Source organism: Serinus canaria, chromosome 3, assembly GCF_022539315.1.
Source record: "Serinus canaria isolate serCan28SL12 chromosome 3, serCan2020, whole genome shotgun sequence".
Lineage (NCBI taxonomy): Eukaryota > Metazoa > Chordata > Aves > Passeriformes > Fringillidae > Serinus > Serinus canaria.
The window spans coordinates 52,148,016-52,173,884 of NC_066316.1; the positions used below are offsets into that span (position 1 = coordinate 52,148,016).

A 25,869-nucleotide genomic window follows, 5' to 3' on the forward strand; every position below is an offset into this window, starting at 1 on the left:
AAGCATCACCTGCCCTGGGTGACACTCTGGGAACTTGCATATGTGTTGCATCTCACACTGTTTGCAGTGTCTGCTTCTCATCCCTCTTGGGGATGTGCCCAGAGCTGGGGTGCAGCTATGCCATCATATCTTGATGAAGGGATAGGTAGCAGGATGTGTTCATTAACCTAATTAATTTCTTCATTGTCTCTACATTAACCTTTGAATCCATTACCACTCTGTTTGTTTTTCCTACATGTTAGAGGCCAATATTCCCCACAGGCTTTGCCTATCAAGTTATTTTGCAAACAAACAGCTTCTCTCTGAAGAGACATTTCTCCCCAGAGTTCTAGTGGTGAAGTCTAAACAAGCAAGTAAAACCACTTTTAGTAGGTTTAACAAAATAAAAGGCCTGCTCACTGGGCTTAAACTGCCAGGTGTTGCTGTAGTTAAATTAATGGCTGCCTCCTTGACTTTAACATTCCAGGTAAAACAAGGAGGGTTTTTCCCTGCTTGCGTGGGAGATGAGCATGAGCTTTAGTTTCTTTCACATTTTCCTAAGTTACTAGAAAGGAAGCTCCATTGATCTTGAACTCTTTCCAAATATGCCTTTCTGTGGATGTCTTCAAATCCCAGCAGATACTGGGATTACATTTTCCAGGATTCCTTCAAGATGAGATCAAGTGAAGATGGAGCCTGTGCAAGTCCTGGTCCTTGTTCTAGGGCACCTCAGGTGCAAGCTGGACTCTTCCCAAACCATGGGCTTCCACCTGAGACTGCTTCTCCTAGCCATTGTCCCATGGCTCTGCTTTGCTTAAAACAGCCCATAGAAAGGGATTTTCTGACCTCTGGTATCTCCCTATTCTGTCTTAAAACATAACTGTGCACTTGTACAGCCTCCCAACTGAGTCAAGGAATACTCATGGACTCTCTGCTTCCCTCTTGAAGGAGGAATAGAAATGTCTGAGGTTTCTGTCTTTTTTTTCAGCAGCCTCTTTAGAGAAATGTAGACATAGAGGCTAGAGCTGGGATATGCTGTTTTCATACCTTTTCTAGTTTGCTCTTAACCAAAAATTTACTGGTTATATAAAACCCCACCAGAACACCAAAATTGTTATGTTGTTTGCATTCCTCTCCTTGTGTTGTTTTTGGATTGCAGTATGAACAGCAGCATAACAGATGTGTTCATTCTGTGCATTCATGGTTTTTTTCTTTATTTGAAAGTTCCTGTTCTGACCTTGTAAAATCTAGGGCCTTTCAGAAAAGAGAAATTAGAGTCTTTAGTTTCTAAAATCTCTTTCACACACAGACATCTGGGTACACACACCCATACTGATTACATTTTGTTTATAAAGAATTTGATTTTTTTGCAAAATATTTCTTAAAGCATTTTAAAGACAAAATTAAATATAGCATATGGTATCATACAAATTATTAAATATCTTCTTTAGTAGAACTTGGTGATTACTGTAAGTATTACTGGTAAATATAAAATCTGCTTAAATTTGAGAACATTGGCATCTGGCAGAGAAGAACATTGGCTATTTGGGTCTCAGCTTCCATACATTATGAGTCAAATGAAACTTGGCACTAGTTGTACTCTTTGGTCTTAAAACATTTTTTATAAGCCTCCTTTCTCTCAGTGAGATCAGATCAGCCAGTGAAATGATATTCTGATCAGCATGGACTGGTTTTGTAGTAGTCTGTGGAAGATAAATTTGGAAACAATATTAAATTATACTTTGAAAGCAATAAAATCATCAAAAATTCATCAGTTTCCCTCCATAGATTTTTTAAATTCAATATAATTCTTAAGATTAAGGGCAGAAAATAGCTATAAAAGTAATTTTTCTTTTAAATCCATGGCATTGTTAACTTAATTTTTATTTCTCAGCCTTCCCAAACGCAATCTTCTAACAAAATCGAGAGCATATCTAGATGAAAGATGTAGCCAAAGCTTGAATCACAACACTCCAGTCCTACCAGATTACTGGGAGAAGTAGACTTGGCTAGGTCTTTGGGTGGAAGATGGCAATATGAAAGACACCTATAAATTAAAAATTAAGAAATACATAATTCACCAGTGTAGGAGCTGTGGGCAAATTTCTGCGTTGAGCTTCTGAAGCGTTCCCCTTGTCCCAGAGAACTGACAAACAGTGGAGGTGTTAGGTTTTCTAAATGCTGTCTTGCATCTTTCCTTACCCCTTTGACATCAATACAAGTTAGGCCATTCCTTTCAATGCAGTGAGGTATTGTCCAGTGGTTTTCTTCTTAAGAAACACATTCACAGACTTTACACGTAACTAAATTTTCTAAATTTTAAAATGTGTTTCTGGAGTTGAACTGAATTGTTATTTGATATTTACCTGCCTTATTAACGCCTTTCCTTATCATATGTCATCTTACCTGCTCTCAAGATGCAGTGTGAATTTCTTCACTGCAGTAAACAAAATTGCAGGAACTTGGTCACATTTTCTGGGCTTAAAAAATTAAGTACTGCAGTCTGAATTACCAGATGCACCAAAAGTGGTGTATTTCTTCTAACCAAGTGACTTGAACATAGCATGTACCAAGAAAAGGACAAGTCTTCAGGAATGTGGCAGAACTGAAGGGACAGGCAGTGCATGTTCATGGCTGAAATTGGATGCAGGTAGTGAGCGTACACATTGTACATTTCTCTAGGTCAGGTGCCAAACAGAGCAGGTCAGAGGACTGGGTCTGTGTAGTTATACTCCTCTGCTGGCATATACCTTATTTCCTGATCCGGTTACCTGCTGTCTCCTCACTTAGTCACTGACTCCATCCCCTCATTCGCTTGCCCTCAGTGAAGTTTTATAGTTGTTAAACACATGGAATACCTTATTGAGAGAGGCTGCTGAGGAGAGTGATAACTTTTTTTGTTGCTGTTGAAACAGAAAAACGACTTCTATTTGGGCTGTACTTACTTTTAAAAGAATAATTGCTGGCTTTATCTGAAAATAAATATGTATAAGTAAGCTATAATTTTTTAAGTATATAAGTACATTCTTAGAACTTCATTCCCTGATCCATCAGAAGACGATGAAGCTTATTAGGAGTCTGGAGCATCTCTTATGAAGTAGGCTGAGGGAACTGGGCTTGTTTATCTTGGAAAAGAGATAATTGAAAGGAGATCTTATCAATGCACACAAGTATCTTAAGGGTGGATGTCAAGATAATGGGACCAGCCAGTGCTGTCCAGGAACAAAACAAGGAGCAGCAGATGCAAACTGAAATACAGGAAATTCCGTCTGATTGTGAGGAAAGGTTCCTTCACCTTGGGGGTTACAGAGTTATTTTGAGGGTAACAGAGCACTTGAACACATTGCCCAGAGAAGTTGTGAAGTCTCTTTCCCTGGAGATGTGCAAAACCAGCCTGGATGTGATCCTGTGCAGCCTGCTGTGCATGATCCTGCTTTAGCAGAGGTATTTCACAGCATGATCTCCAGAGGTGCCTCCCAACCCCAACCATTCTGTGATTTAATTGGATTAGCATTTTCAGAAATGGGGCCCTTCCTCATTTTTCTTTGTTCTATCCCTGAACCCAGTGGAGTTTGTCCTGAGCTGAAATACCATGAGGCCTAGGTGGATCTTCCAGTTTATTAACTTTCTGGTCTCTGGTTGGTCTGCAGTTGAGTTGTAGAACTGAGCCAGAAAAGGACACAAGGGTAAAAAAAGGGATTGCCTGCTCGAAATCTTATTCTTTCCCTTTTTATCAATAGTTTTGACTGCTTTTGAAAGGTGATCAAAAAGCTATTCTTATACCAGAAACCAGCATGTGCTGTGAGGCACACAACTGTTTTTCTCCAGTCTTGCCCTAGAAGTCTTCTATTCCTCCTTCCTGTCCAGCGCTGACAGAGCTGTGCATCGTGCATCTCCATGCCTGACCAGTGGCTGGGTTTCTCTGAAGCTTGGCTGGCTGCACTTTGGCCATGCTGCAGAGCTCCAGTCACAGGCAGGCACCAATGCACAAGATATGCACAAGATGAGTCCCAACCAAATGTTGGGACTCATCCCCATATGCCAAGTCAGTGCTTGGCACCAATCCAACTGTCACCACCAGTTTATCATCTTACTATAAAACTTTCATACCTTCTCTCTGTGAGTTCCTAGGGGCAGCATCTTGTAACACTGACTCCTTCCTATCCCTTGCACAACCCCCTGACCCTTCCTCCTCACAGCACAGCCAACAAACCCCAACTCCCCTCTCAACCACCTAACCCAGTCTTTTATAGCACCCATCCTTATTGGACATAGCTGTGGCCTATTAAGGGCAGGGCTGTTCCTACTCTTTGGTAATTAGTACAGCTGCATCTCCTCAGGGGTGAGATTGCCTTCACCACTATCTCTATTCTCCTACAATCCATCCTCCCACAACCAAACATCTGGTTGTGGCTTCCTCTCTTGGTTGTGTCACTTCTGCTTCACTTCTATAAATTAGAAAAACAAATGATACGTGAATAGTTGCCTGGAGGAAAAGAAAAGGAAAAAGAGTGAGGGAGAAGAGCATAGGGATGACACAGGCAAGGGGAGCGAGGAAGAGAGAGCTGTGACATGGCAGGGAAAGGACAGCCAAAGGCTCAGGGTATGGCAGGGAAGAGCTGTGCAGAGGACATGTCCAGCCCAGCGGATGGGGATGAGGACAGTGGTGACACAGAGGAGGCATTGGACTAAGAGCATGGCAGGAAGGTCCTAAAATCAAGTGGGGGGGATGCCACATAAAGGACTTCTGGGCTTGACTGATATAGACAATGTAGGAGGGGAAACCAGTGTTTATGTTTGTTTGATGTGCTATCTCTGAAGCTGAATAGTAGCTTATGAATGTGCCAAAGAAACAAAACTGGTGAAGTTCTTCTCAGTGCAAATAGTAAATATAGTCAAGAATTACTCTTTTAAAAATTGAGCTTGGTAGATGTTATCAATTTATGCCTCAATTTATTGTCTCATGATTTGATGAGACATTTTGGATGCTACTGCCAATAGCAAAGTGTAGCTGAAACAAAAATTAAATCCTTCTGATCTTCTACTAGCCTTTCGGTATGGCTTTTCCTCAAGGACTGGTGTTCTTTGCTGTGAGCATGCCAGAAGTAGCAGAGGTCAATCTGGGACTAGAACCATTAGCTGGGCTTGATTGTAAATGCTGTCCAAAAAAATTTCCTGCTTAAATAAGTGGTATTCTCTTCTCTATAAAAAGCCTACTAATATCTCCCATATAAAGTCTTTACCTCAAAAAAAGCACCAAAAGTGGAAAAGCAGAGGAAGGGAAGGGAAGGGAAGGGAAGGGAAGGGAAGGGAAGGGAAGGGAAGGGAAGGGAAGGGAAGGGAAGGGAAGGGAAGGGAAGGGAAGGGAAGGGAAGGGAAGGGAACTGCTTGCCATTTATATTAGTGTTGTGTAGCTGTGGTAGTGACAAAAATTTCCTCAGATAAACATTCAGATATACAACATTTTTTCAGATTCTGTCTTCATGCTCTATCTCTGCATTCCTTATGACCCTCTTCATCCCTTGCATTCTTTTCACCAATTTAGGGGTTTTGTACATTGCCTTGCAGACAGAAAAAATATTTTTCTGGCACCAATCATAATAGTATAAGAGACACGGAATCTCTGGCATACTAACCTCAAGATACAGATTATTTTAACCCAAAATAATATAAAGAAGGACTGTTCTATTGGAAAGGAAAATGCTTTTTTATTTTACTTCTTAGTTGGTCCAAACAACAGCACCTGTCTGTAGGGTTTTCCCCCCCCACCCCCACAGATTATTACTGTAGACATTTTATGCTAGACATAAGGCTAGAGTTACAAACAAGTGGTTACCATGACATTGTTACAGATGTGTGCTGAGCCCTATAGTTATGTTCATGTAGCTTCTCTTTATTTAGTAATTTATAAGCTGGATGTTTGCTTACTTAAATAGCGGAATTCAATTTTGGTGATCATCACTTCTACTAATTACCTGGCTTCAGCAGAGATCAAATGATTATGTTCCCGAAACAAGTCTTTGTTTAGTCTTCATTTATGCCTCCTTCTCTATAGCTCCGCTGTGAAGGCAGGATGGAGGGCAGCTTCTTTTATGTGTTTTCATGCTCACCTGCTGGTGTCGTTGACATGAACACGGACAGTTTGGTGTCACAGTTTGGTTCTTCCTTGGAGAACATGCTACACTGAAAGGAAACTTCCCCCTTCATTACCCCGCCCTTTCTCCTGGCACTAATGATTTTTTTTTTTTTTTTTTTTTAACTGTGGGGAAAAACATTTTCACAGCTCTGAAAAGGGTTCATTCAGCCTTTCCATAATAGTTCAAGTGGTTGGTTTTCTTCTGGCTTCTGAAATACATTACAAATCACAATCTGGAAAAAGTTCTAATATGGTTCCAAGTCTTGCTGCTGAATTTGGATATGTTGCTGGGACTTACTTTGTAGCTCATCCTTAACAACTGACAAAATATTTACTCGGCACAGTGCAAAGAAGGCGAACTTTCTCCAAAATATTATACAGAGTTGGAGTCAGAACACAGACAATGAGGCAAAAAATTGGACCTGCCCACCAAGCCATTAGTTGAATAATTTTCCAGAATGTCATGAGAAAGAGCTTCATGAAATTACTTGCTGCATAGCTGCTTCTTGTGATATGGGGGTGGAGAGGGCAGCCAGGTCCCCAGTAGTGAGGACAGCATATTGTAGATACTGAAGTTTGAAGTGTATATTTGCATGGGCAGTTCCAGCAAGGAATGTTCTTTACCGTTTATTAAACATTTACTTCATAAAAAGGTGCTTTCCCTAAACTGATCTTCTGCATTCAAACTAAACAGAAAAATCTTTAACCCAAGCTGGATCAGTGTGGTTTCTGTTTTGGTATTTTTAGAGTGTCAGTTTTCCCCTGGGGAAGGGATTATTAAACTATTAGAACAGACTGGAGATTTTGTAGTGTTGTCTGCTGTTCATCGCCTAATCTAGAAAATGTGGGGTTTCTTTCACAGGTTTCTCCCCACTTTTTTGAGAAACCATGGAGGGAGAAAAATTGCAGTAAATTAACTTAAGTACAAGAAAGCCCATAGTGACAGAACTCTAATAGTAGGTGTATGATTTTATGTTGTCTTCATGTGATCCTTTGCAAAAGGGCCTCCTCAGTTATATACCATTGTCTTTTTGACAGTGGTACATGGTTGTTTTAGTCCAAGTAATACAGGATATATCCCAAAATAAGATCATATCTCACTGTGTGCTTAAATGCAGTACACTGTGGTCAATATTTCTGGCAGATTCCTTATTCTCAGTATTTCCCCCCAGCAAAATATATCAGACATGATGAGGCATAATAATTCAACCCTTCTGAAACTAAGGAGAAATGTTTTCATAAAACAAGATGTTTTTGACAGTCTTAAACTACAATAAGCATCTCTTACAACCACATTTATATCCATTGATGTCAGGTTACTGTTTTCCCCATCTTGTTAAAATAATAAGAAATATGCTGTCCCAACTCTCTAAGAAACAGCATGGCACAGCTACTGTAGCTGTAGAGATTTGGAGGGAGGGGATAAGAGTGGGGATTTTTCTTTATTTTATTTATAATTTAATTTATAATTCATTTTATTTATTACATTTTATTTATGTAATAGTCTATACATTTGTCTTTAAAAGTAGCAATCCTATGGATTGGTATTTTGGCTGACTTATCTGCAAAATTGTCTGTTGTCATCTTTTTTGAGTCCTAAGAAAACAAATTCTTTGTGGGGTCCTCAACCATCCATCAAAGGTGTTTGTAACACTAGGAATAACCCACCGCTTCCATAGGCAGTGGAAAAGCAAAGAACACTTCCATTCACTTGTTTAAAAAAACAGTGAAAAGTGCTGACTTTTCATTTACCCTGAGGCTTGAAAAACAGACATGGATGTCCTGCAGCTGACTTTCTCCTGGAACTCAAAACATTAAAATCCATTGTGTAGTGGTTTTCAGTCACTTGCTTTTTTTGAGATGTTGTGTAACCTAAAGAAAATAGGGTTTTTCAGGGTTGTTTAAAAGTTCTATTTATGGTACAGAAAAGATGACAGTCCAAGTTAATTACTATTTCAGTTGCCGGCAAACTGGAAGCATGAACAAAAAAGGAAGATAAAGTAACCCTTAGAAAGATTTTGTCAGTTACTCCTCCAGGGATACAGCTGAATTGTTATTATTTTTATATAAAACAAATGGGAAAAACTCTGTGCTGTATTTGAATATAGTATTTCATTGGTAAATAAGAATAACATACCCACAAATCAACCAACATTTCCTCAAAAACCCAGTTGAGATGAAATAATGAAATAACTACCCAAATTGCTGTTATCCCAGAAACCAAACTATCCATACTCAGGAAGCATGGAATCAGTTAATTCTTAAACAATTGAACCATTCATGTTACATCAACCACATTATTACTACTTTTGTTTTGGCATAGTGTTTTATCAAGGGTTGAGAATTTCAGAAAATTGCATGAAAAGGTTTGCCCACACCTTTTTTTCTCAATATGAGTAGAAGATGTGGGGCCAAGCCTCTGCCAGCTCTTTAAAAATACAGGTTTTTAAGGAAAAACACAGGGAATTTTTATGGGGGGAGGGAGGTGGAGCACATTTAGTCATTTGCTCACTCCATTTTTATCCAGGTTTCAAAAATATTTTCTGATGTGATAGAGAAATGCTGGCCAATTATAGCAATAAGTTATTTTATTCCCATCCTGTGTGAAAACAAAACCACACAGAGAAACAAATCAAAACACAACAAGAACAAAAACCTTTGTCTAACTTTCAGTTTCTCCTGAGAATCGATTAAATTAATTGATAAAATTGTCACATTTCAAGTTGTTCCTCAAATCAACTGCTTTAGAAGATTTTGAAAGTGTGTAAGAATCTGAAAAAGAGAAGTGCATTGAGTTCTACAAAGACAGATCATAATATTGCAGTTCTGTATCTTCTGAAAAAGAAACTAGAACTTAACATAGCTATACAGTACATTTAAGCCATTGCCTTTATAATGTCCTATACTAGTGCTTGTTAAGGACTTGCATTGCCTCCCTGAGCCTCAGCAATTCACCAAGCTGCAAGAGCTTCAAGTGAGTCAGTGCAGGGCCGTGTGAGCTCCAGAAGGGAACTGGAGCTCACTGATGCTGCTCTGCTGTGTCATGTATTTGGAGACAGGGTGTGTGGGAGAGGAATGTGAAGAGTGTAAAATCAATGCTCTCCTTTGCCTTTTCTCATAAGAAGTTTTACCAAAATGCTACTGTTAGTACTATGGATTTTATAGCTCTTTTATTTCATTTGTTCTTTCCCTGGTGCCCCAAGTTAAAGCTTGTTGAGAAAAAAGAGAGAAGAAGAATGTAAATGGCATTCTCCAGTTTGATTTGGGCCCACTATTTGATCTCCCATTATTTGATCTCCCACCTGTAGTGGCCAAATAGTGGGGGAATCTGAACATGGACAAGGCTGCTGGAGCATTTCTTCTGCAGCAAGGAAATCACTTGCAACAGAATATAATGAAGTCCTTTTCTTCTTCTACAGCCATCATTTTCCAGCCCCTTCCATCATCTGCATCTGAGACTGATTTAGAAGAAATGTGATAGCTAGCATATGTGAAAGCTGGCTCTTTATGAAACTCTTGATGCTGTGGCAGTGTTGGCTTAGGTTGCCCAGTGTTGCTTCCTTTCTATACCAAAGTGGATGTGGTTGTAAGTCTAAAAGTATTTTTGTCACTGTAGCCTATTTTGGTCAAGGAATTTTCTGCCAACATAAACCTCCTGTGCAGAGTTGGGGTTACTTGTAGTGTCTGTGTAGATACATCTCATAGTCTGCATTATATTTTGGGAGACTGACACAGTGGCTTTAGTTAGGACCAGGTAGTGCAGAAGGTGAAGGGTTTGTCTGTTTGCAGGCCAGCACTTGCTCTGGGTTTATGCTGACAAGAGCATGGGTGTGATGAAGAACTGAGCCCTTACTGTCACCTTTAAATTCAGTACAGCAGTTTTGCTCTCCCCCTCAGTATAGGTTCTTGGCCCCGACGTGGACAGCCTTGAAACATGTCTGTCCTCCTGCTGAGAGAAGGGCAGGCACCACAGTGTTTCAATTCCTTCTCTTTTCTGCTCCAGCATAGGCCTTGCCCTCCTTTTACATTCCTACTTTGTAATGAGGGTAATGGTGCAGTTGTTGTATTTATCAGTGAAAAGCTGTTATGTGAAATAGGCTGGTACCCATACTCCAAGACAGAAATTATTACCTAATACCCATTTCTAGTGCTTGATGTGCTTAAAGACCACTTTGTCCTGCGTAAGGAGTGAATGCTGTACTTTGACTATGGAAGTCAGACTGTTTCTCATATGCATACTTTAATTGATAATAAATTTGACAATGGTATTCTTTTATGTCAATGGCTGTAGGAATCTAATAAATTCTTCTTAATGTCTCAGACATAGAGATATAATTGTCCGTAATGTAAGCATGTATCTATTGATTAACAAGTACAGCTCTTTAACTGAGTTTTGTAACTCAGATGTTAATAACTTACTGCTAGATGTTTTCATGTTTTTTTATTTTGTTTTTACTAAGACACACTATGAATGTATCTATTGCAATTAGAAATGTTTGGAATCTCGACTTGAAAAGTAGTATGGAACATAATCTTATCCAAAAAGCAACAGTAAGCATGAAAGCACATGAAATCAGAAATAACTGGTATTTGGCCTAAAAAAATAGCATGTTGTGCTTTACTTCAGTTGCGTCCACCCCTCAGTTGCATTTTTCAGAATTTTTAAAAGTGGTAGAAATCTGGGGCAATTTTCTCTATTTATATTTATTCTGTCACAGTATCTGTCACCAGGTCTGTGCATATAGGTAAAGTTTGTTTGGTGGGATAATATTCCTGCAAGACACTACATTCTCTTTTTACCATAGTCTTAACTGGCTGATTGTGTCCTTCCAGTAAAAAAGTCATCAGAAATCATCTTAAGCTAGGTTTTTTCTGACTTTTCTTCCCTCCTCCATCTGGAAACTATATGTGGACATCCTTTAACTATCATGTTATTTTACAGGAGCTAAATTTGACATGACTTGTAGCACTGTCATCCTTAACTTTGTATCATCATCTGTAGTTCTGGTTAACATCAAGCTCCTTTAAGTGTAGTAGTCTTTGTCTGCCCTAATCTTTTAATGATGAGTTATTTTATACATATTAATGGGCAGTAATTTTGTGGTACAGATGAGGCTGTCTTCAGCTGACTTTTTTTTAATTTTGGTATAAAATTTTGGAAAAGAATCCTATCTTCCTCAGATGCCTTTAACCTTTGCAAACAGTATTATGGTTTCTACTTACTTAGGAAGCTGTCTTAGTTCTGTTCTGTATGACTTATCCAACATGTTTTCTTCTTGGTTTTACCAAAGAAAATCCCATAAATCCCTCCCTGACCATGTCCTATCCTGTAGCATTGTCTTAAGTAGCCTTTGGCAGTTGGTTATGTGTTATGTCAGCCCCTTAGTCCCTATGCTTCCTTCATAATTAGGTATTTTTTTAGGGTGCAGAGAATACTGTTGGCGCAGGTAGTATAACTTCAAACAAACAACCCTACCTTTGTACAGATCACATCAGTTTGATCTTTAGCAGTAATCCTGTATGTAGCTGTGAGGTTTGCTTCCAAACTTCAGAAGACTTCTTTCTCACCTCCTTGGTTGGGTCTGGTTTGATTCGACCTTGAAACATAACTAAGACCCATCATAGATAGCCAAGTATCATAAAATGGAGCAACAAGCCCCTGAAGTTAACACAGTTGTGAAAAAAATGCTAGATAGGGTATGGAAGATTCCTCATCCAGTCCTGATAATAGTAAGCATGCTGCAAAAATATCTTTAGAGGATAAGGGTGGAAATGTGTTGGACAAGCTGGTGAAAAATAGCACTGACCCTGGTGGCTGGCTGCGAGGCTGCCTCTGGTGGCTAATACCCATTTGAAAGCACTGGTTCCTCTTCAGATGTGTAGAACATAGACATTGTATGATGTCCTGAACTGAGGTACTGAGCTCAGGTACCAAGGGATGGGTAAAGTAAACACATCATTTTCATCCTGCTCAAGAAACTCAGAGACAGGTGGCATCATCAGTAGCGCATATAAATCTTCTTCCACAACAGGAAACTAGCAAAGAGAGAGACAAAGGTGACTGCTGTGAAGTAGGCTTTCTAGGTAGGTTGACTTTGTGATGTTTGTTTAACTTCTGCTGCCTGTGAGTTAGAATATAGATATGATAATAAATACACCTTTTCAAAGCTAGCAACCTGTGGTGTGAATGCTTGTCTTTAAAACTTCACAATGATATATGGAAGACAGGGAACTGACCCTTCCTGCTCATACTTAGTTTTGCAGAAAGTTTCCCTCAAATGTATATGCAACTTTGCAGTTCCTTGGAGGGGGGAGAAAAAATATTCAGATGATATACTGAGCTAAGGTCATCTAAGAAAAATCTTTTTTACTGTGAAGGTTACTAAACAATAGATGAAGTTGCCCAGAGAGGCTCCATCTGTACTGATAATCAAAATTCAACTGGATGCTGCCCTGAGCAATTTGTTCTGAAAAAAACTTGTCTGAACACGAAGCTTGGACTAGGGGATTTCCAGAGGTCCCTTCACACCTCAGCTTTGGAAAAGTCTATCCCATGCTTAGCAACTTAGGAAATACATCTTTCAGACATAGAACAAAGCAGCAGCTATCATCAGTCCTGATTCAGGTGGGCTTTGCTTGACTGCATATGGCCTAAAATGCTGCCATTTTTGCTATTTTCCAGTATGAGAAGTAGATCACCGCAAGCCATCATTGCAATCTCAGGAAACAAGAGCCAAAGTGTGCATTTGCTGACCTGTTTATGTGAGCAGAGGTTCTGCAGCATAGCAAGATTGTTTCAAAGGTACCTCTGACAGAGGTGTCAGGATAAGTCCATTACAAGCACATGGGAAAATTCCTGATAACATGCAAGTAGGAAGTGCAAAAGATTTAGCAGGTGAAATAGCAGCATGTTTTGCTGGGCCTGTGTACCCTTGGAAAACTGTAAAATACTTCTCCATTGATTCTGCATCTCTTGAAGGCAGCTGATGAAATGTCACAACTTTTCAAGCACAACATGCAGAACCATCACTGTAGTGGCTGCTCTGGGGAGATTTACAGCCTTTGGAGCCTCGGCAACACAGATAGGGAAAGGTTATCTTCATGTCTACTCTTCTGTGTCTGCTGACAGGGAATTGCTTCTCACTGGCTACGTAGAGAGATTTATAGCCTTTACTCTTTCAAGAGTGTACAATGTAATGTCTACCCCACATTGCCAATGTTCAGCAGGTGTTTGGAGTTGCATTTTGAGTGACTGATCACATTTCAGCAGGAGGAGATGTGACATTGCTTTTAGAAGTTGCAAGTATTTAATTTCATAGGTTTTCCCCTGCTTTAGCTGGAGGGTGAAAAGAAAGCATTTGAAACAGCTCACAGCTAAATAATTTGCTGAGGTTGATACTGTGTGTGTAATTGCTGTTGATTACAATTTAATTTCGTGATGCACTTGAAAAGGTATCTGTCTTTCTTTGAGTATTTGTACTTTTTAGAAACCTTCTCGATTATTAGAAGGGATTTGGTCATGGGTTTTGGACAGAAGAGAAGGAAAATAATGGAGGCCAAAGTCAAGTGTGATTTTTCCGCAAGTATTTTTTCATAAGTATGTTTAAATGACAATGCCAGAAAGGGATGAGGAGAAAAGCACGCTCTGAAGTGATGTAGGAATTAGAAGGGAATCCTGTCTTTGTGTGAAGGATTTACTCAGTGAAATCCTGGTTACTGAAAAAACACCAACCGTTTCAAAACTTCGACCTGCAAAGGTAGGTAGAGACGTTGTTAGCATTTAGTAAAAGAGTCAGACATGAAGACTGTATTAAAATAATCCTCTTTTTTTTTGTATTTTTACTTTTTCCTCACCAGCCTGTTCTTTCTACTGAAAAGAACAGTACTCTTAGATTAAGGATGCTGTTTCAATGCAATCATTAGCTCTTGGAAGTAAGAGCTGCAGGGGGTCATGATGAATAACCATATGGCTAGACTGTAGCTTGAAAAAGTAAAACCTGGAAAGCCCCTGGCCCCGAGCTAAAAATTGCTAAATTCTAGTCCAGTACAGGTAAAAGCACAATAAAGCACAAAAAAAGCATAATAAAGCACCTAAATGCAAATGAAAAAAAAGGGCAGGTAGAAACAGGTAGTGGGTTGATGAAGCCGTGATAAAGACTTACAAAGAAACAAAAGAGGTGGCATGGGTCATTGTGGAAACAAACAATAGATAAATATGGCTGGAGCAAGAAAGCATTGCTTTTTGTTCCAAGTGTCTGGGACATTTGGAGTCCCAGACAGAGTGAGAGTCTGGATCTTGATGAGAACGTGGATAGAACTGATTAATAGAGAAAAGCCTTTCTTGAAATGAAAAATACTTGCTTCCCTAAAATTGCTGCACCAACAAGTGTGCCAAAGGCATGGTATAGTGCTGAGTAGGGGCAACAGGATCTCCTTTCTGCACGTGCCCCTGTGTGCTCAGGGAGGAAAAAGAACCTCCAGTCCCATGCAGGGGTGAGTGAGGAGGTGTAATACAATTTGGGGGATGGTGTTTCCCCCAAAACATAAGTCTCACCGTGAGCTACAGATAAGCTACTCTTGGCTGCAGATACAGAGCCTGGATTCCCATTGTTCATGATCACCTTAAGAGCACCTCAGGCCAACTTGAGTTCAGGCGTGAAGAGGGGGAGACTGTTCTGTGCTCTGTCTCAAATCCATCCTCTCAGGAGACAGGTGTGTTGATGTCTTGTTCATCAACACAAACAGCTTGGGGAAATAAGATTTCTGACAGCCCATGGAAGCTGTTACAGGCCTCGAGTGAATCAAGCCAGGTAATCAAGCTAATAGGGGAGGCATCAGAAAGATTAATCACTGTTATTTATATTGTGTGACAGCTAAAGTCCTCCACCCTTTGTGCTTATCACTGTACAAAGCACATACTAGAGGATGATCCTTGCCCTGAATTCTTGCTGTCTAATGAGAGTATGGACTGCTACAACTTGTAGAAGTGGGAGCAGGGCTGAATTTTACTAGCTGAGATCAGTAATGTTGATTCACTTCTGGAATACTTTACAGGTCCACAGAAGGTTATGGTAATTGCCTCCGTGGCCAAGCTGTTGCATGTGGTCTTTTGACAAGCATGGCACAAGAGCTTTTATTCACACTTTAGCTTATTAGAGCCAAAATCCTTGGCATGATCTTCTTGTCCTCTTGTATGTTCCCACAGACTCTGATTATTCTGCCTGTTTGGGTGACTTCATTTCTCTTTCTTTTTCACTCTTAAAGACTGATTAAAATTTTACTGCTTAAGTAAAGTATCTGGGATTTATGGTGATTGTGACCTGGTACTTCATAAAGACAGTGATGTTATAAATAATGAATGACGAGATTGCAGATTAATACCACTGAGATGACCACAGTGCAACCAAATGTTCTTCTTACCATACATATGGAGCCACAAATCTGTATTTGGATTTTCATAAATGCTCTTTCTAAAACAAAAAAAAAATTGTAATAAAAACAAAGCATCCCAAACATGGCTTGCTGGTATTTGTAAGCTAGGTTTTTCCTTACTTGTTTTCAATTATGCTGGAAAAGGCTCAAATGAGCAGTGATCTCTTACAGCTTTTAAAACCAGAAATTAATTAGCTGTCTGTTTTGGCGACAGCTGATTCACATTCATATATACTCTGATTCAGATTCAGGATGTTTCTTCTTACTTGCTACTCTGATCATGCACACCTCCAAACCTGCTAATAGTATTTAATGTAGTTGTTTCGTGTAGGGTGTCATGTCAACAGTTTTCTATTCTGCATTTCTTATAAGGACAGGTTCCTTGTGTATCTCCATTTTTCCATCCTGCTGTCAGCTCTTGCAGTGTCATTTCCTTCTGTTCTTGTTTCTTCCTTCCCACACATCTCCCTTCTCCCACAGCATGATTACAGCCTAGAGCCTGACCCAGAGCTCGGTGGAGCAGTTTGCAGCCACAGGGAGTTGCAGTGACCATGATTGAGAGTGACGGAGAGAATAAAGCTTTCCACTTTTGTGAAGCATCTTCATGGCTACCATGAGAAGCTCTGTGACATATAGCAATAGCCCTAAAGGAGGCTAAAGACATAGACACAACATTAAGAATGCTTCCTGCAGCATATTCAGATGCCAGACAGGTCTTTTTCCTAGCCAATCTAGGAAATTTAATGGACAGTCCTAACTTTGCTCACCATTCCTTTTCTGTTTCCACTGTTTCCACAATTCAGATTTAAATAGACACATTGCACCTCCTAACTTGTTATCAACGGAATTCCTCTTGCAATTCATTTTTTCCCCACCACAAGCTCCCCCGTGCCTGTACAAACACCTGAGTGCTGCTCTGTGCCCTCTCTGCACACAGCCACAGCCTCTGCCTTGCATGAGCAGCCTTGCTTGAGCCCGGCATACGCTGTACCTAATACGTGTCGTTTGTATTAGCGCTCCCTTTTTGATCAGTCTGGGTGAGAACCCAGGAAACAGGAAGGTAGCCACCCTCTTATGTTGATAGTTCTGTGGTGGCAAGCGTTCTCACCCTGTTGTCCCAGCTCTTCTCAGCCAGTTGCACCATATTTAGGGCAGATTTGAAGCTCAGCCAAGCTGACAGTCAAAGTTCCCCTCGATAAAGCCTCCAACAGCAGGAGGCTCCCGATGGTGTTGTCATTCTCGTGCCTACTGCTCAGGTTTTTATTTTTTGCCCTAACACATGGGATATGCTAAACATGAGATGAAGGAATGGATGGTTCTTAGATATCCATCATGAAATATGATACATATCTGAGTGATTTTGATTTTCCTTTACCAATTGTAGCAGCTGAAGCACTGGTCCCTACAGTGAAGTTGTATTATGATTTCTAGTCCAGTTTTCTTTTTGAAACTGCTTGTGAATTCCTGAAACAGTTGCTATCTGAAGTACTCCAGCCTTTGTCTCTGTTTTACTTTAATCAAAGTCAACCAGTTTTCTTTCACTTTTTCTGAAAAATGATTGAAGACTCCCTCAAAATCAAATCAGACAAGTTAAAAAGTTTGTTAGCTGTGCACACAAAGTGCCTTTATTCTGGAAACTGAAACACAGCGTGGAAGCAGCCTTTGGTCAGACATCATGTATTTCGTTGCCCCTGGCTTTGGCTTTGTCAGTCTCCCTGGCAAATGGTGAATGTGTGGACTTGCAAACTGTTTAAGTTAAGTTAAAATAAGGACTTTACTCTTTTTTTTGCAGACAGATGAATGTTGTCACTTTCAGGTAAAGCTTCCGTAGTTGTTAGGAGGATCAATAAGGCTTGTGTAGGGTAAAGTTAATTTTCTGAAGCTTCAGTGGCTGTGTTTCAATAAATCTGTGAGCTCCACATGCTGTAGCTGTACTCAGTATTAACTCAGGCATTGAGATGGGTGTGGGAATTAGCCCTCAGCCCTCCAGCTGGCACTGAAGTTGTTGTTCACGTAGCTGCATGTCAGTCTTGAGCTGCTTGGAGCTGTGTGTGGAGAGGGGCAGGGGCCAGACCAGCTGAAGCCTCCCACAAGGGCATCCTGATACCCTCTAATTCTGTCCTAGAGGGGGACAAAGCAGGAACTGCCAGGCTCTGTGCAGAGCAGCTTTACACTGGCAGAGTCCTTCTCATGGAAGGATTTCCTGCAGCCTGTGCATTATTGCTGGAATGGAAGGACAGAAAGGCAGCCTTGTAGCTCCAAGGATCTGGATTCCAGACTTCAGTGGCTGTGTGGGAGGTCTGAGGGTCAAAGGCCCAGACCCAGGCATGCCTATATGCTCTTCCTCTCGCCTGTATCGGACTGCCATCTCCTTCCCACTTCTGCAAAAACTCCTGGATGTTTTGGGAAAAGCTGCACATTGCTTTCCTGGCTGTCCGCTGCAAGGGTATGGGAGATGAGGTCATGTGGGAAAAAGGCTCCAGTGGAGTCAAGAGGAATGTGGAATTTGGGCAGCAGCCAAATTCAGATTACTTTTACATGGCCATCTGCACCTGTGTTTGTGGGGGTGGGGATTTCTGATTCTGTTGAACTGACTCAGCAGTTGTACACACAAAGGCTGGCAAGGTTTCTCCCCTCTCCTCTCATCTGCTCAGTGTCCCTGCCAACACCCCATCATTCCCATCCAGGTGCAAGTAATCTCTATCGAGAAATCAGAAGAACTCATCCCAGGAACTGACGTGAGACTGATAGTGGAGGAACAACTGCTGAGGTGCTATGTCCAGAAAATACTGGCTCATTGTGTAAAACACACCCAACCGTAAAGCACCATGCCCTGGAACTGTGGTCTGGAGGGAACAGCACACATGGTTTTCTGTAAGCCCTGTCCTGCTTTCAACACAGGCCCATAAAAGGAGGTGTTGGTGGTAGTGAGGGGATCTACTCTCTCCACAGCGCTTGAGTGGACTTGAGTCTATGCTGGGACTGTCTCTGAAGGATTTCCTTTAGTCTCGGTTGTGGCTTGGGCCTGTAATGCAAACAGAAACAGAAATTACTGGCTTTTACATGTCCCACCAGAAGTCTGCTTGTACTTCTGAAGACAAAGAAGCTACATGTTCCAAGCAGCCTTAAAAAAAAGAAATGTAATGCATAGATGGATGTAGAAGAAAATTATAAAAATAAAATATAAAAATTACAGAGTGATAGAGATGAGTGTAGGCAGCAATATTGCCCTTTGGTTTGCAAGAAGGGAAGATTTTCTATATTCTCTTCTTTATAATCAGCCAAGGAGGTAAATCAGGGTTAGGCAGAAATTCAGAGAGCTATAACCAGCTCCCTAATGGCCCTGCTGTCCTTTGTGTGGACACCAGCCTGACACAGTAGGCAGAGCCATGTATTGTTCATGCTCTAACTCCCTTCATTATGTGGGAGTATGCTAATAAGCATATTTTTCTGACCCCCAAATTGCCAACCTCATGTTATCTGCCATGGGAATTCCACACTCTCCAGTGAGATAGTTGTGTTACCCAGAGATGAACTGCCAGAGAGAAAATATCCAAGTAAACAAACATATGCTTAGTGACCTAATTAAGCAGAATGTTTATATTCTGTTCAAGTATGAGACCATTTCAGTTTATTTCCTGTTCTGCATTCTAATTTTGCATTCAGAAGTATAAACAACTGGCTGTAGAGTTTTTGTCTCTCAACAACTGACCCTGTCAGACATTGAAAATACAGCAAAGATATGAGGTGTCAAGGAGTATCAGCAAAACTTTCACTTCAGAGAAAAGTGAAAATTATAATTATTCCACTGATCTCAACTTAGTTGCTTACATTTTTCCACATCATCTAGTAACTCAGTTAAGCAGCCTATTCACTTAGGAAAAGAGAAGTGTTTTTAATAGAGTTCACTAGCCAATTAATTGCAATGTATAATAAAATAGTCACAATATAATGTTTTATCATAATTTATTGGGCAATATCAGAACAATAAGGCCTAATGTTAATAGCAGAGCAAAACTGTTTCTAGAGAAAAATTGTTTAGAGAAAAATTGTTAGAGGGCAGTTGCTGCCAGGATGCAGTGTTGTCCTGCCAAACTCAATATGGTCTCAGATAAAGGCCATCCACATCTGTCCCAAAGGATATGCTGAAGTGTGGGCATAAATATATGTGCAGTAGCTCTGTGCACCACTTATCTCAGGTTTGTATGTCCATGAACTTAAGTTGTTCCAAAAGTAAAATTGAAAAGTGAAGAGAGAAGAGCAGTGTGAAATTGATTGAGAAAGTCAGAATTAGGAGGATTTTAGGAGGATAAAGATGGAGATGTTTGATGCAGTGTATAATTAGAGCAATCTGACAAGGAAGAGGCATTTACAGGATGTGTTGTGTCAGTTCTTTTTCTAGACAACATGTTCGTTATGCACAGTAGCAGTGTAGTAAAATGGCATTTATTTATACATAAATACTTAGGGAAGGATGCAGCTTTCATAAAAGAATGTGCATTTGGTGTAATACTGCTTATGCGGGCATGCCACTAAAAACTGGCTGCTGTTTGAACTACCCCTCAGCTGGAGTAGTCCTTCAAGAGTTGTACAGGACAAAGGGCTTCAATGAATACTGTCCTGTTAGGCCTGAAGTCTGTTAAATCAGCACTAGAAATTTCCATCAGTTATAAAGTTCAGCAGTGAGTCAGTGATGTTATCCACTTCGGGCAGAGAGGATATGTATGTACCTGTACACAAATTCATATACATGAAACAAAGATTTCTTTGTTTTGGCTGTTGAATTTGCTATAAACCACTTAAATGGGACAGTAGGAAAGTGTGTTCTGTGCTGTAAATAACAGAGTATACTGGCAATCATCATAAAAAAGTACCATTTCACTGAGATAAATCACATCAGTGAGTTCATCAGTTAACCAGTTAAACATGCATGAAGCCTCATGAGTGCTTTATAGTAATTTTTCAGTATGGTTGCATACTTACTTACATTAATAGAAATAAAATGTAACAATAATAACTTCTTAAACAATATACAGTAGTCCAGAATTTGTATAGATATGTTTGTGTTTATATACATATTTATACATTTACAGTTTAATGAATAATCCAGGACTGAAATCGTGTTCAGCGCTTACTTCCAGTCTTTCAATATAAGTGGGATCATCTGAGCCAAATATGAGGGAGACTCTTCCTCTCAGACCCTGCTGCTTACACAAAAAAAAAAGCTGCAGGGTTGAGGGGAAGTCATTCTTCAGGCTTGTCCCAGCCTAGTTCTTTCCTCTTTTGATGTCCTCAGATGCTCCCAAGGACTTTGGGGGCTTTTTGAGCTCAGCTCGGAGCCGCCTGCCAGTCCCATTGGGTGCCATTTCCTCTTCAAAGAGCTATTCCTGCAGCTGCTCCCTTCTGCGCAGGGAGCGGAAGCCTTTGAAATTGCTGCAGCTTCGCTGCACAGTCTGTTGGAACAGCTCACATCAAAAAGGAGAGGAGGAGAAGTGCTTGTATCTGTTTAAATTAATTATAGAGGCTCCAGCAGAAATGTGAAGGCAAACAGAGAGAGAAGACTTGATTTGTGGGGTACTTCTTAGGAAATCGATTGCTAATCTCTGCATTGACTTTCTGCTCCTGGCAGAGAATGAAGCAGCCGTGCCAAAATTCTTTTTACAGGAAATGTTCTCCAATGGGACAGGCAGACGACGTGTGATCAGCTCAAAAGCTGCAGTGCTGCTAGGGAGCACCACAGGGAGGTTAAATCTTCAGCTGCTTTGATAATGGAAAGGTTCAAACCTGTAAACAACATGAAGAAGTCACTTCAAAAATTATACCAAAATATCACATCTTTATTCTCAGGGTGGGCAGTCTCTGAAGTTCCCTGATCTGCCCGTGGGACCTGTTTGGCACTGCGGCAACCCAGGAACTAGGCCCCACAGAAGTCCATTCTCTCTGTCTTCCATCATCTGGGAGGTGCTGAACAGAGAGGTGGTTGTGCTCAGCAGTGGTTGCAGATGAACTGTGGGGAAGATGATATTACATCAGGTGAGCATGTGATGAGTTTCTTACCCCATGATAGAGATCAGAAATTGTTCTGGAACATGCTGAAAAATAGAAGGATTGAAACAGATTGGGTTTTTTTTTTTATTTTTGGCCTCCAAGTCAGCTTTGTTGCTTCCAGGTGTGATGGACGGGAAGAAGAATCATTCCCTGTGTGAGGCACTAACACTAGTCAGACTGACAGACTGATAAACTGTTTTGACCAGAAGAGCTGGAGAAGACCCTGAAGACAGCAGAATAATCGCTGCCTTTCCAGCAGCCCTGTAAAGCTGAGACTCATGGCACGTACATGCTGTTCTGTCCATCAAATGCAAGAAAGATTATGCAGCATCCACCTTCAGAGGAGTTTGAACCAGTGTCCTCGACTGTGTGGTGCCAGCATCTTTCATATGAAGTCATCAGAAGCAAAGAGCTTGGGTTCAAATGTTACGCTTAAGAGAGGATTCACTCTTAACTGTATGATTTATCCGAGGTTTTGCCTGAAAGGAACTGGCTTACAGGAAGAGTCCTGATCTGCATATCTCTTTAGGGGAAATGGGCAATATTTCCCTCTATTTTTTTATTCCTCTGGTTTAATCTTTGTGTGTATGTTGAATATACTGTGGAAATTAGCTCAGCAGTAGCAGTGCTGGTGCTTTTTTACATCTGCATTCAGTAATACAAGCAGACTTTCAAAGTAGATGGTTTGGGTTTCATTGCTTCACACATTCCTCAGCTGTGGTTCAAGTCTGTTGTTGCTTTGGCTTAGGGGTCTGTGGACATTGTGCCAGCAGGAGAAACTAACTGATCTCAGGTGTTGGATGTGTGACAGATACTGTGGCATGAACTTCTTAGGTGGCATCTCCTCATTCCTCAGTGGCCCTTTGAAAGGATGAAACAGTCTTTTAGCCAGAAGGTCTCTAGCTCCTTTGCCCCAGCTTCGGGGCTTGAATTACTGGTGGTTTTAGAATCACGACAGAGTTAGATATGAGCAAATGCTGGAATAATGATGTCTTGATACTTGAGGATTCAGGACCCCTAAGGTATATTGCACCACTTTGTGAGAGGAGCTCTGGATTTTATTAAGCAGCTGATATTTAGGAGGACAAAGCAGGGTCTGAGCTTCTCTCATTAGAAAGAAGCAGAGTTCAAGATACTAGGCTTGGATGCTTCTGGAGTCGCTGTCCATGGATAAATGCTCTTAAAGAAGGAAAGACATTTTCCAGCTCTGCCTTGCAGAATTTTTCCATGCATTTGCTCAACTGGGAGGGACAAGTTAGTTTGGGGGCAATAATGGAGATAGGCTTTTTCATAATGTACCAGTCTTAATTGCATATTCTGCAGTGTTTTTCTCTGCCTGGTACATTTGGCTACACTAAATCAGAGTGAATTTATAATCTTTTACTTCTGGAGGAGGTGGCAGGAAGGCAGATGACTACAGTACCTCTTATAGAATATTATTATAAAAGAAGTGTGAATTACCTCCTAGCCTCTCAGGCTGTTGAAAAATTGATTTGAATGACATTTTCAAGGTGTTGTTTCTAAGACATTCAGTAATTGTCATTCATCCATGAATGGTTAGTGAGATGAATAACAAAAAGTTGTTTTGGATTCATAGGAGGAAGTGTTAAAAAATAACATTTAGAAAGAAACCCTGGTTATTGTAAATTCTCTGTATATCTAAACAGCTCCATAGTTATCTAAGTGGATTTAGGCAATCCAGTAATTGTGAAAAACATTATTTGAGATATAGAAGTGGAAAGATCATTTCCATTTGTGTGTGGACTCTTCAGAGTTATCTGACATGGGCAAATGCATACGATATTATGGCACTGTGGCTTTGAGGTAAATAAAGCAAGCCTCCTTGCTGGTCATTGCTTAGGCAGATAAAATATAGCAGCATTGCTTTTGACTTCATTCATCCTTTCAGCAAGCAAATGTCAGAATTCAAACATGGCAAAGAGAGAGGACGGAAATTAGTGAATCTTAGAGGACTTCATATTTGAGTGGAAACCTTGTAAATAGTTGACCTGCAAGGAGACATATACTTACTGGGTAGTTGCATGTAGGCTTTAGGAAAAGGTTACAATAGATTTCTTTCTGAAAATATTACAAAGAAGTGGTGTGCCTCAAACCGGAATGTTTCATCAGGATTTAAAGAAGATCCATGTAGTTCTCATAGACACATGCTAATGGGTGAAAACAATGTGTGTTATTTTGAAGGTGCATGACACTTAAAACTTGCTGGCATCTTAGTCTGAAAATGGAAGGAATTGTATAAACACAGAACATCTCCCTGAGCAGCGCTGGCACAGCATCAGCACTGTCTGTTTAACATTTACCCCCCCTTTCAGGGGCTGGAGTGGGCAGGTTCCTGGAAGGGGACACAACCAGGCCAGCTGAGCCAAATTAACCAAAGGGATATTCCATACCATATGATGTCAGCTCATATATAAAAGCCAAGGGAGGGAGGAGGAATGTGGAACATTCATTATTTTACAATGTTCCCCTTCCCCTGTGAAGTGCAACCCCTGTGTGTGCTGAAGCCCTGCATCCCGGGAAGTGGCTGAACATCACTTGCCAATAAGAAGTAGAGATTAAACTTTTTTTCTCCTTTACTTATGCATGTGCAAACTATAGCTGTAGTAAAATGCTTTATCTCAACCTATTGGTTGTTTTCCATCTTGTTTTCTCTCCCCTGTCCCACTGGGAAGGAGAATGATAGAACGGCTTGGTGGGCACCTGATGTCCCACCAAGGTCAACTACAGATACATGAATCCTCCAAAAACCTCATTAGTAGTGCTGAGCTTCCATACTGTAGGTCTGATTCCCAAAACTTATATCTGCATGAAAGCAGTCAGTAAAGCAAATATTTTTTTGGTTCCTTACAAGAAAGAAACTTATGCTAAAGGAATAGGTTTCTAAGGAAATGCTAAGAGCACTTAATAAAAAAGTTTTCTACCTATCTACTTCTGTAATATCTGTTTATAGAGTGTGCTTTGACTCACATGTTCTCCATCTGCTCTGTTCCGTCTGTCTGTGCTTCTGCCATGCATACATCTGCTTGAGATGCAAGGTAAGTTCCCCATCTCTACTGAGAAGCAAGCAGAGAGTATAAATATTTTTTGCCACATTAATAGCAAGAATTTGCATTTATGAAGTGCATTACATTGTCTCTAGTGACTTCTGCACCTTGCCTACCCTCCTTTTTTTCCCTGAGCTCTGAATGTCCAGTTGGCTTGGTTTTTGCCACTGCTTTCTTTTTTTTTTTTTTTTCCTGTTCTTGAAAGATTTTTGGAATGTTAAAAATACCAGTGATGTGGGTCATTTCTTTTCTCCCATTCCACATTTTAAACCAGAACATCCTTAAACAATAATACTTTTTCTCCAACCTCCATAGGCTCTCTTCTTTGGAGGACTTCATAGCTGCACATAAAGCCTGCCTGTTGCTGTGACTGTGAATGAAGCTGCTCTTTGTCTTGTGAGTGATACCAGAATACAACATAAAGAAGTAAGATAGGACAGGGAATTTCTTTCCTATCAAGAGCCAGACACTGATAAAAACTTTGTTAACACCCATATTCACACTGTTCAGCACAGGTGGAGAGAGAATGGAGAAGCTGAGCAGCGTCCAGGCAATGTGAAGCTGGAAGCAGAAAGGGAAAAGGGATTTCATAGAGAAAGAGGTGAAAGGTGGGAAGAGAAAGAACACTCCAGCTTGTGGTGGCTCATCAGACTGAAGTTGGTTGGAGGTTTCCCTGCTCTCAGTACAACCGAGGCACCAAAACAGTAGTTGAAGTGATTTAGGAGTCCTTAGAGGGCAGAAAGCATGGTATCAAATACTGAAGGCTTTTGCCATATTACAATTAATCTAATTTTTGTTTTCTTACTTTCAGTTTGAAGGACTATTAAATACATCTGGAATTGATAAATGAATGAATAGACTGCCATTTACAAATCCTCACCCAAAATGAAAGAATGTAGCTTCCTGTTAAATGGGAGATTATTACTGTCCCAACATAGGCAGCAGCATTAGCAATGAGTCCAACAAAATTAAAGAGCTTTCTGAATGTTTTGACAAATAGAGTGCTAATGGCCTTGATGAAAAATGGCTTTTAGCAGGATCTTCCAAATATTTCCTCCAACTTCAACTCTATTTCACTCCCACTACATGCATCTGTTCTTCTTAAAGGAATTCTAGCAGGCGTTGGGACATTTTTCAACATCATTGGTCAATTACTTTACCACCAGGGCTGGTCACATATTAAATTCAAAAAAAGTTATGGTTTGCAGA

General features: G+C 40.4%; 1 protein-coding gene across 8 annotated transcripts in view; it reads left to right on the top strand.

Moving 5' to 3' along the window:
* The window catches only part of AIG1 (androgen induced 1), a 123,673-nt gene that overhangs the window by 68,757 nt on the left and 29,047 nt on the right, over nucleotides 1-25,869 (top strand). Inside the window, exons 4-5 of one of the 8 annotated variants that reach the window (XR_007777076.1) lie at nucleotides 21,395-21,580; nucleotides 21,698-25,056. The exons of 4 other annotated variants lie outside the window; for them this stretch is intronic. Coding sequence is in view for 2 of the 4 variants with exons in the window: in XM_050972112.1 (XP_050828069.1) it covers nucleotides 21,395-21,553 (159 nt within the window). In the remaining 2 variants the exon portion in view is untranslated. Of the gene's footprint in view, nucleotides 1-21,394; nucleotides 21,581-21,697; nucleotides 25,057-25,869 lie in introns of those variants that run through there. 3 more of the 8 variants (XR_007777075.1, XM_050972112.1, XM_050972113.1) reach the window with 3 other exon arrangements.